This window comes from Syzygium oleosum, unplaced genomic scaffold (genome assembly GCF_021117445.2).
Source record: "Syzygium oleosum isolate NSW1041296 unplaced genomic scaffold, Sole_v2.1 Sole_v2.02, whole genome shotgun sequence".
Lineage (NCBI taxonomy): Eukaryota > Viridiplantae > Streptophyta > Magnoliopsida > Myrtales > Myrtaceae > Syzygium > Syzygium oleosum.
In genome coordinates this window covers 1,415,465-1,427,627 of record NW_026607486.1, presented here as the reverse complement: position 1 = coordinate 1,427,627, position 12,163 = coordinate 1,415,465, and the positions used below count along the sequence as shown (strand labels likewise).

At 37.8% G+C, this 12,163-nt stretch overlaps 2 protein-coding genes across 2 annotated transcripts; both read right to left on the bottom strand.

Moving 5' to 3' along the window:
• Positions 1-5,454: 5,454 nt before the first annotated feature.
• Positions 5,455-6,540, bottom strand: LOC115686769 (expansin-A22-like). Its single transcript, XM_030612163.2, has 2 exons — positions 6,389-6,540; positions 5,455-6,222 (listed from the first exon to the last, which is right to left on the bottom strand). The coding sequence occupies exons 1-2, from the start codon at positions 6,507-6,509 to the stop codon at positions 5,600-5,602; spliced, it is 744 nt and encodes a 247-aa protein (XP_030468023.1). The 5' UTR covers positions 6,510-6,540; the 3' UTR covers positions 5,455-5,599.
• A 4,213-nt stretch (positions 6,541-10,753) lies between these two features.
• On the bottom strand, positions 10,754-11,780 carry LOC115686768 (expansin-A22-like). Its single transcript, XM_030612162.2, has 2 exons — positions 11,660-11,780; positions 10,754-11,494 (listed from the first exon to the last, which is right to left on the bottom strand). The coding sequence occupies exons 1-2, from the start codon at positions 11,778-11,780 to the stop codon at positions 10,872-10,874; spliced, it is 744 nt and encodes a 247-aa protein (XP_030468022.2). The 3' UTR covers positions 10,754-10,871.
• Positions 11,781-12,163: the final 383 nt, after the last annotated feature.

Here is a 12,163-nt window from a genome sequence, read left to right as displayed (position 1 = left end):
TAATCGCAATGTTTAAACAAAACACGTAATCGCGTAAATCAAGGTAGTTAGAGTATTACTGCACAAAATAAAACTTTGAGAATAAAATTGCATAAATCCAAAAAGTTAGAGGATCAAATTGCACAAATGCTAAAGCTAAGAGGACTAAATTTGTACTTAACCCTTTTGTTTTGCCTTTTTTTTTTTGGCTATATCAACCTTTATTGGCATGATATAATCAAAGTTATATGTATATAAATGTCTATCTAAACCGCAACATCTCCTAAAAGCAAGTTATTCATCAGTTGAAGTGAGAGAAAAATGGGGCTTTGATACTTTGAACGTATTCAAAAGAATAAGTATACTTTACTTACGAGTATGAGTTCATATGGACGTAAGTCTTCATTTAAGAGTCATAATTTTGCCTAATCTTTTGCGAAGGATTCAACTTAGAAAATTTGGCTTTATAAACTACGGAAAAAAATGAGTTGGGTGTATTTAAATTAATTTTCCCTCGTCCAAACATATGGATCACGGGATTGCTCTTTTCTCGTTCACAAACATTGGATTATGATAATAATATTAATATAAAAAGGCCACAAAAAATTCTAAACTATGCTTAATGTAATACATTTATTACAAAAAAAAATTTACACTAAAAATTTCAAACTTGTACCTGTGCGGCACATTTACCCTCCGTCAAGGTTACGTCAATGAGCACAGTGTTGACATGGCACTCACGTGATTTAAATGAAATAAAAACTATGTCGTTTTGGCTGAAAAATCATCTAACGAAATCTTGACAAAGGGTACATGTGTCGCATGAGTTTGGGGTTAGTTTAAGGTAATTGTGTCGCAATGGGCATAGTTTGGGATATTTAATGTTGCAAAGTTCATGGTAAATATGTCATTGTTGTTGTAAAATGTTGCGTTGCAAGTATATAATAGAGAGAATAGAGATTAAGTAGAAAATGCAGATAAACACCAAAGATATATATTTTCTCTTTTCATTATGTTCTAATTTCTTACACAATGACCAAAACTAAACTCCTATTTATAAGAAAACAAGAATGCACATATCATTAATGTCAATGTATTGAATACATACATTAAATAGGGAGATGAACATTCATTAGAGATTGTACGTAGAATGTAGGTTACAAATGTACCATAATAGGTACATTGTATATACATTCATGTATGTAGGTTACAAATGTACCATAATAGGTACATTGAATATAATTCATTCATGTATTTCATAACACTCCCCCTTGAATATTCATTGTATTCATTATATTATGAATGTGCATTGAATGATACTGCCTCATTAAAAACCTTAAGCCGGAAAAACCCAGTGGGACAAAACCAGACAAAAGGGAAAAAGAGTACACAGCACAAATTTTAAGATCTCTCCCTTTTGTAGATGCGTTAATTGCCTCGTTAAAACTTTAAGCCGGAAAAATCCTGTGGGAAAAAACCGGACAGAAAGAAAAAAAAAGTGCAATGCATAGTTCATAATATCTCCCCCTCAATTTGAGCTATATAGCCACTGCTAGGGCTAGTCAATCTTGCATCTTATGAACTCGCCGCATACCAATGCCAAATACTAATTTCTCAAAAGTTGACGTTGGCAATGATTTGGTAAAAAGATCTGCAAGATTATTTATGGATTGAATCTACTTCACATCAATTTGTCGACTTTCTTGGAGTTCGTGAGTATAGAAAAATTTCGACGAGATATGCTTGGTCCTATCACCTTTGATATATCTTCCCCTAACTTGTGCAACACAAGCAGCATTATCTTCATAAATTATAGTGGGAGAATTTGTAACCGGTGTTAAACAATAAGAATTGTGAATATGTGTTATAACGGATCTTAACCAAACACACTCTCTTCCAGCTTCATATAAAGCAATAATCTCAGAGTGGTTAGAAGATGTAGCTACTAGCGATTGCTTCGTAGAACGCCAAGAAATGGCGGTGCCGTTATAACAAAATAAATAACCGGTTTGAGAGCGAGCTTTATGTGGATCAGATCTATATCCAGCATCAGTATATCCAACTAAACCAGAGGTAGTGGAATCCTTGGAATAATATAATCCCAAATCTATGGTTCCTCGGAGATAACGAAAAATATGTTTAACTCCATTCCAGTGTCTCCGAGTTGGCTCAGAACTAAAACGTGCCAATAAATTTACCGCAAAAGGGATATCTGGTCTTGTACATTATGCCAAGTATATATAAGCCCCAATTGCATTAAGATATGGTACTTCAGGACCAAGTATCTCTTCATCAGATTCTCTAGGACGAAACGGATCCTTTTAGGGATCTAGAGACCTTACAACCATAGGGGTGCTCAATGGGTGAACCTTGTCCATATTGAAGCATTTAAGTAATCTTTCAATGTATGCTGATTGATAGACGAGTATTCCATTTGCTTTATGCTCAAGCTCTAGACCAAGACAAAGTTTGATTTTACCCAAATCTTTAACTTCAAATTCCCATTTCAAATACTCAGCGGTTTTAGTTAACTCTTCTGGAGTTCCAATTAAATTTATATCGTCCACATAAACTGCTACAATAGTAAATCCGGTTTATGATTTCTTAATAAACACGCATGGGCAGATAGGATCATTCTTGTACCTTTCCTTAATTAGGTACTCACTTAGGCGTTGATACCACATGCGATCGGATTGCTTTAACCCGTACAAAGATCTTTGCAATTTTATTAAGAATAAGTTGCGGGGAGTGCATGCATCAGGCATTTTGAATCCCTCAGGAATTTTCATATAAATATCCGAGTCTAATGAGTCATATAGATATGCCGTCAAAACGTCCATAAGACGCATTTCCAATCTTTCAGATAGTACCGGACTAATGAGAAAATGAAATGTAATCATATCTATCACAGGTGAATATGTCTCATCATAATCAATCTCAGGTCTCTAGGAGAATCCTTGGGCAACGAGTCGGGCTTTATACCTGACAACCTCGTTTTTCTCATTTCGTTTCCGGATAAATACCCATTTATATCCAACGGACTTTACATTATCGGAGATGCGAGTTATGGGTCCAAAAACCTCTCGTTTGGCTAGGGAAGCTAATTCAACCTTAATTGCTTCCTCCAATTTAGACCAATCTTGCCTTTGACGGCATTCAATAATAGATCGCGGCTCACAATCATCATCCATAATTTTATGAGCAACTGAGAATGCGAAAGCATCATCAATGATGATTTCATTCCGATCCCAAATCTCATTACAATATGTAATGGAATTCTCAGTATTCCCAGGGTTGGTGATCTTTTCATGGGTTTATGCCTCTTCAGGGGCAATAAGCTCTTTGGGAGCGAGCATAACATCAGGTTCTTCTGGAGCAGATTCCTGATTCTCTCCCCTTCGTTTTCGAGGAACAATGTCTTTTGATCCTATCGATCTATTGCGTTTCAAGTGTGGGGGATTTTGATCCATTTTAGCTTATCCTTCGGGAACAGCTATCCTAGCTAGAGCATTTGCAACTGAAATATGAGACTTCGTTACCTTAGTAGCATCATTAAATGTGTCAGGAAGTCTATTGGCCATAGCCTGTAAATGGATTATGCGTTGCACCTCGTTTTCACACTCAAGAGTTCTTCGGTCTAATTGAGATAAATTTTTCTCATTCCAGGAGAAAACGTTAACTGGTTTTTGCTTCGCAGCCATGTCAGTTTTAGGTGTCCCAATTGATGAAAACATAGTCTTATTGAAATGACAATCTGCGAATTTGGCAGTAAAAAGATCACCAGTAGTTGGTTCCAAGAACTTAATGATGGACGGTGAATTAAACCCAACATAAATGCCCAAACGGCATTGGGGACCCATTTTCGTTCTTTTTTGGCGGCGCTACAGGCACCTGTACTGCACAACCAAAGGTGCGTAAATGTGAAATATCAGGTTCATAATCAAGAACCATTTGAAGGGGAGATTGTAAGAGACTACCAGTGGGGCGCAATCTTATTAGGGCTGCCGCATGCAAAACTACATAACCCTATGCTGTATAGTTGAGATTCGTTCTCAATAATAGAGTACGGGCAATGATTTGGATATGTTTAATCAAGGATTCTGCCAATCCATTTTGAGTATGAACATATGCGACCGGGTGCTCAACCTCGATTCCGAGTGAACCACAATACGTATCAAAACTGTTTGATGTAAATTCACCAGCATTATTCATCCTTATGCTTTTAATTGGATAATCAGGGAATTGTGCCCGGAGCTGTATAATCTACGTAAGTAAATGTGCAAAGGTGACATTGCGCGTAGATAATAGACAAACATGGGACCATCTACAGGATGAGTCCACTAGTACCATAAAATATCGAAACGGTCCACTTGGTGGTTGTATTGGTCCACAAATATCACCTTGAATTTTTTGCGGGAACAAAGGGGATTCAAGATTAACCTTTGTTATAGAAGGTTTGGTAATGAGTTTTCCTCATGATTAAGGCCGTTGAAACCTACTCCACCATATCCTGGAGATTGGTAAACCCTGATCAGTTTGGATTATGACACAATACAAACCCATAGAAAAAGCTTCTAGCTTCTCATGGATGGTCTTCAGGCCCATCTTATAAGAGGTAATGCCAATATATTTTTTATTTTGCTCATAAATAGTCTTAATATGGTATCCATTACGGCGTACATCTTTGAAGCTAAGCAGATTCCTTTTTGATCTACTGCTTAGAAACGCATCCTCAATATGTAGGATAGTGCCTTTTGGCAAAACAATTGTGGCATTCCCGAAACCATCAATAATCGGAATAGGACCTGATATTGTATGGACATGTGTCTTACGTAATGTCATACTCGAGAAAAAGTGTCTATTACGAAATATGGTATGTGTTGATGCACTATCAAGCAAACAAACATCTTCCTTTTTCTCGGTATTTTCCATTTGCATTTATGTTGACAACTTGCAAAAATTATTTACTCAGTTGATAGATCTTCGTGCTGATAACATGTTGTAAAATATTGCGTTGCAAGTATATAATAGAGAAATTAGAGATTAAGTAGAGAATGCAGATAAACACCAACGATATATATTGTCTCTTTTCATTATGTTCTAATTTCTTACACAATGACCAAAACTAAACTCCTATTTATAAGAAAACAAGAATGCACATATCATTAATGTCAATGTATTGAATACATACATTGAATAGGGAGATAAACATTCATTGGAGATTGTACGTAGAATGTAGGTTACAAATGTACCATAATAGGTACATTGTATATACATTCATGTATGTAGGTTACAAATGCACCATAATAGGTACACTGAATATAATGAATATTCATTCATGTATTTCATAACAATTGTGGATATACTTTGAGGTTTTTACGGTTTTTTCTCTCGTGATAATAGTAGAAAACACATGATTCTAGATTTTTTTTTTTCCACTCATAAGGGCATTTCCATAATTACAAACAGATAATGGAAAGTGAAAATGAGACGATGGATGGCATTAGTTACTGATCAAACTTATTGAATCCTTCCTTACAAATAGAAAAAGGGACTTGAAATCTATGCATCAATCCCTTTAAACAACATAATACAAGCACTGGAATGAAAAATGTACGAACTAGAAATTCTTTCCCCCATCATATGTCTGCCCAAAATTCCACCCAATAGGCGCCGCGTTATCAAATTCTAGTGTCGTCCCGTCGCTTACTGTGACTTGGAATGACAAGCTTTGCCCCGTCAAAACAGTTGCGGTCTGCCAATTTTGCCCCCAGTTACGAGTCATGGTAATCCATTGGGTGTTCGAGCCCTTGATCTTTACAGCATTCACGTCCCCGGCACCGCCGACGTTATAGATTAGCACAAGGGTAAAGTACGGATTTCCGTTAATCTCGAACTTGACTCCTCCTTTCTTGGAACACAAGACGCGGCGATAGCGGACGGGAACGATTCCAGCCTTATAGTACGCAATCTTAGTGAACATTGGCATAGAAAGGTCGAAATGCTTTTGCGGAGGATTGCACCAGGCGTCCGTTTTGCCTCGAGTGTAGTTCGGAGGGCAGAAGTTTGTTGCGGTGATTATGATCGAACCGGCCTTCGGAATGCACCACTGCGGATCGTTCGTACAAACGATCTGGAAACAAGCTCCGCAACTAAGCCCGTCATTGAAAAGGGCTGTGCTTAGCGCCGCCGTCTCTAGTCCATATCCTTGTTGGAAAAGATCTCCATATCCACAAGCTCCCTCTGCGTGTAATGACCACGAACCAGAAACAAATCAACAATCATTAGCGACACGAAATAGCCTAATTATCCATTTGTATATAAATCCTCGCAAAGGAGGACAAGAAAGGATAATAAGACTTAGAGCAAGGCTCTTCTTTCTTTCACCTTGCCAAGAGATTTTACTTACGCATTGTTTCTCGACCACTCATGTCACCGTAAAAAGTTGCATGCGCATCGTACCAATTACTGTCTATAGCGGAAACTACCATGGCCATAGCCAATATGAGAAAAACCTTGTAAACAGCCATGGCAAAGAGAGATGAAGAGCCTAAAACCTTGAAATAAGCTAAAGGAGAAGTACATGAAACAATGGAGAGATGGCCAGCGTTTTATACTCGTCACATTCGCCCAATTTTGGTATTATGGACCTCAACAGGAAATAGCGACAAAACTGGCCGAAGATGGATTATATGGGAAGATATAGCCTGGATAAAACTGGACACAAATTATATCTAGCTAAATGGCAGCAATATTAATGGTAATTCTCCGGTCAAAGATTAGGTTTTTCGAAACGCTAGATAGGGTTTACAGCTTTCGTAATTAAATATATGCTTTGGTAGCACAAGTTGAAGATAAGCATGTTGCCACCTAATTTGTTAAACCTTCTGAAAAAATCGAGGAACCGCTCAATGTGCGGATGTCTTTCTATAAGAGAACATCCTTACAAATAAAACCTTCTTAAAATTCGCAATATACTTGGTTTGTCGAATCCCCAGATAGAGTTTACATATTTCCTAATTAAGGAAAAATTACCAAAAAAATTCCAAACTTATTGGATTTATGCCAATACACAATATGTAAACAAAACACCTAATGGTGTATATCAAGGTAGTTAGAGTATTACTGCACAAAATAAAACTTTGAGAATAAAATTGCATTAATTCAAAAAGTTAGAGGATCAAATTGCAAAAATGCTGAAGCTAAGAGGACTAAATTTGTACTTAACCCTTTTGTTTTGCCTTTTTTTTTTTTTTTGCTACATCAACCTCTATGGCATGATATAATCAAAGTTATATGCATATGAATGTCTATCTAAACCACAACATCTCCTAAAAGTAAGTTATTCATCAGTTGAAGTGAGAGAAAATCACCGGTCAAGCTATTGGGCTTTGATACTTTGATTGTATTCAAAAGAATTAGTACACAGTACTTACGGGTACGAGTCCATCTGGACATAAGTCTTCATTTAAGGGTGTATTTGTTTCGTAGAAAATTTAATAATAAAGGAAAATATTTTTCGGAAAATCAATTTTCAGGAATACACTTAGTTTCTTTTGTTTGGTGATACACGATGGAAATCGTTTTCTGATGTTTGGATTTTATTGGAAAATAATTTTAATCTCATGACTTTCTTTCGGGCAGAAAAAACATTGAATTTTTTAATATTTTTTATTTTAAAAAATTATAATTTTTAGTTATTTTATTTTTTAAAAATCGAATTTTTAATTATTTTTTCTTTTTTCTTTTCTTTTTAAAAAATTGGAATTTTTATTTTTTATTTTTATTTTTTCTCTTTTCTTTTTCTTTTTCTTTTCTTTTCTTTCCTTTTCTTTTTCCTCTTTCCTCCGCCGTGACCGGTCATGGTGATCGCCGGCGAGCTCGAGGCTCGACCGGCGATGGCCACAGGCGAGCTCGAGCTCGTCGGCCTTGGCCAAACCCGAGCTCGCTCGGATTGGCCGAGCTCGGGCTCGTCTGGATCTAGCAAGCCACAAGCTCGCTGGCCTTGGCCGAGCCTGAGCTCACTTGGATTTGGCGAGCCGCAAGCTCGCCAGCCTTGATGGAGCTCGGGCGGGTGAGCTTGGGTTCCCTTGGATCGGCCATGCCTTGAGCTCATCGGCCTGGATCCTAGCAGTCTTCGAGCTGCTGGCCTAAGATGAGCTTGAGGCTTGCTACCAGAGGCCGCGAGCTCGCCGGCCTCGGGCAAGCTCGAGGATCGCCGCCAGAGGTCGCAACCTCACTGGCCGTCGCCATGGCTGGTGATCGACCAAGGAAGAAGCAAAAGAAAAAGGAAGAAAAGAAAGAAAAGAAATGAAAAAGAAAGAAAAAAGAAAAGAAAAGAAAAGAATAAATATTTAAAATTTAAAAAAAGTTCAATAATAATAATGATTTTTTAAAAAATAAAAATTCGAATTTTTTAAATAAATATTTTTATAAGAACAAACATTTCATTAACTAAGGACCCGAGCCCAAGCGCCAAGGACCTACGCACGGCCTTTATGGACTCGGGCCAAAGGGTCAAGACTAGAGCTCGAGCATTGAGGATCTAAGCACGGCCTTTATGGACTCAAGTTCGGGTGCCGGAGCATCGGATACGGACACTAGGGGTTCGAGCTCAGCCTCGATGGACCAAGGTGTGGGCACGGGGGGCCCAGGCCTTGGACACCAAAGTTTCGAGCCTGGCCGCCGAGACCTGGTCTTGAATGTCTTTGGGGTTTTTGTGCACAAGTTTAAAGTTTCGGATCCAATTGCCAATAACTAGTCATAGTTCAGAAAACGTTTTCCGATTCTTTCAAAGAGGAAATTATTTTCCTAAATTTAAGCTTTGGTAATGACATATTTTCCGTTGACTCATTTTCCTGAGTAAACCAAAAGCTAGAAAATGAGGAAAGTATTTTCCTGGAAAATGCTTTTTGCAAAATAAACGGACCCTGAGAGTCATAATTTTGCCTAATCCTTTGCCAAGGATTCGACTTAGAAAAATTGGCTTTATAAACTACGGAAAAAAATGAGTTGGATGTATTTAAATTAATTTTCCCTCATCCAAACATATGGATCACAGGATTGCTCTTTTCTCGTTCACAAACCTTGGATGATGATGATATTATTAATATAAAAAGGTCACCAAAAACTCTCAGCTATGCTTAATGTAATAAATTTATTATAAAAAAATTTTACACCAAAAATCCCAAACTTGTACATGTGCGACACATTCACCTTTCGTCAAGGTTCTATCAATGAGCAACCTTAGAAACGGTGTTGACGTAGCGCTCACGTGACTTAAGTGAAGTAAAAACTATGTCGTTTTGGCTAAAGGATCATGTGATGAAATCTTGACGGAGGGAATGTGTGTCGCACGAGTTTAGGGTTAGTTTAAGATAAACGTGTTACAGTGGGCATAATTTGAGGTTTTTAGTGTTGCAAAGTTCAGGATGAATGTACCCACCTGCGTATGGCCGAGTTGGTGGGCGTTTTCCTTCCCTCCTCAGAGGTTCTGGGTTCGAATCCCCGCTCGGTTCGGTAATTTAAGTGGGGCCCTGCGCGTGGTTCTTCCGGGCTAGTCTCCCCTGTGTATAGGCGCCCGATTACCCATGCGGGCTCGTCCCCGGGAATGGTGGCGGATCCTCGGTTACCAAAAAAAAAAAAGTTCAGGATTAATGTGTCATCGTGGATATAGTTTAAGATTTTTTATGGCTTTTTTCTCTAATGATAATGGTAGAAAATACATGATCCCAGACAATTTTTTTTCACTCACAAGGGCATTTCCATAATTACAAACAGACAATGGAAAGTGAAAACGAGAGGATGGATGGCATTAATTACGAATCAACTTGTTGAATCCTTCCTTACAAATATAAAAATGAACTTGAAATAAACGCATGTATCCCCAAAACCACATAATAGAATGAAGATGGTCCAACTATAAATTCTTTCCGCCATCATGTCTGCCTAAATTCTTTCCGCCAACCGCTGAATGAGTTGAAAACATATGGGGAAAAATAAGAAAAATGAAATCCTAATTTGAAAATATTAGTTTGTGGAGTAAACAAACCACTCGATTGCACAAATTAAGAAAGTTAGAAGATTATTGTGTAAAATAAAACGTAGAGGACTAGATGGCATAAATCCAAAAAGTTAAAGGACTTGATTGCACAATGCATAATTGGAGGACCAAATTGCACAAACTTTGAATCTTAGGAAACTAAACCTATACTTAACCCCTTTTTCTTTCCTTTTGCTATTTTTTTGGGACAATATAAATCTCTATTGACATGATACAATCACGGTTGTCGATAAATGAATCGAAAAACATTTTTAACGTTCACGAAAATATTTAGACAGAAATTATTGTCAATAATAAAAATATTTTTCATTGTCGAATTATTTTAATCGATATAAGTGATTATTTTTAGAAAAATAATTTCTATAATATCAATTTTCCGTAAAAGAAACAGAGCCTAAAATTAGACACGTACTCAACTTAGAAAAATTAGCTTGAAAAGCTAAAGGGAAGAAAATGAGTTTGATGAATTTAAACCAATTTTCCCAGTCCAAAACATACGGATCATGAGGTCGTACTTTTTTCGATCATAAGCCTCGGATGATGATAATAATGATAATGGTGGAAAACATATAATCTCAGACAATTTTTTCACCAATTTATGACTATGAAAAGACAAGTACATATCTTGAACTTTCCAAAGTTCTTTGACTGACGGTAGGAATTGCAGACGGACTATGGAAAGTGAAAATGGAGACGATGGATGACGGCATTATTAACTGGGGATCAACTCACTGAATAACCGTCTATACAAATGGAAAAGGTAACTTGAAATCAACCCATCAATCCCTTTAAACAACATAATACAAGCACCGCAATGAAATTGGTCGAACTAGAAATTCTTTCCCCCATCATATGTCTGCCCAAATTGCCATTCAGCAGGTGCTGCATTATCAAATTCTAATGTCGTCCCGTCACTTATTGTGACTTGAAACGACAAGCTTTGCCCAGTCAAAACAGTTCCAGTTTGCCAATTTTGCCCCCAGTTATGAGTCATAGCAATCCATTGGGTGTTTGAGCCCTTGATATTCACGGCATTCACGTCCCCGGCACCGCCGACGTTATAAATTAGCACAAGGGTAAAGTACGGATTTCCATTAATCTCGAACTTGACTCCTCCTTGCTTGGAACACAAGACGCGGCGATAGCGGACGGGAATGATTCCGGCCTTATAGTATGCAATCGTCGTGAACATTTTCATAGAAAGGTCGAAATGCTTTTGCGGAGGATTGCACCAGGCGTCTTGTTTGCCTATAGTGTAGTTCGGAGGGCAGAAGTTTGTTGCGGTGATTATGATTGAACCGGCGTTTGGAATGCACGACTGTGGGGCGTTCGTACAATAGATCTTGAAACATGCACCACAACTAAGTCCGTCATTGAAAAGGGCTGTGCTTAGCGCCGCCGTCTCTAGTCCATATCCTTGTTTGAAAAGATCTCCATATCCACAAGCTCCCTCTGCGTGTAATGACCACGAACCAGAAACAAATCAACAATCATTAGCGACATGAAATAGCCTAATTATACATCTGTGTATAGGTCCTTGCAAAGGAGTTCAAGAAAGGATAATAAGATTTAGAGCAAGGCTCTTCTTCTTTCTGCTTGCCAAGAGATTTTACTTACGCATTGTTTCTTGACCACCCATGTCACCGTAAAAAGTTGCATGCGCATCGTACCAATTACTGTCTATAGCAGAAACAACCACGGCCATAGCCAATATGAGAGAAACCTTGTAAACAGCCATGGCAAAAAGAGATAAGAGCCCAAAACCTTGAAATAAGCTAAAGGAGAAGTACATGAAACAATGGAGAGATGGCCAGTGATTTATGCTCGTCACATTCGCCCAATTTTGGTATTATGGACTTCAATAGGAAACAGAGACAGAAATTGCTAAAGATGGATAATAACGGAAGATATAGCTCGGATAAAACTGGACACAAATTATATCTAGCTAAGTGGTAGTGATATAAATGGCAATGCAAAAGGATATTTACGATTATATTCAATTCTTGGACTGGCTGTTCCACACTGTTTGGTAAAGTAAATGAAAAGTCATGCACTGCTTCGGCAAAGATTTGGTTTGTCGAAACCCTACATAGGGTTTACAGCTTTCGTAATTAAATATAT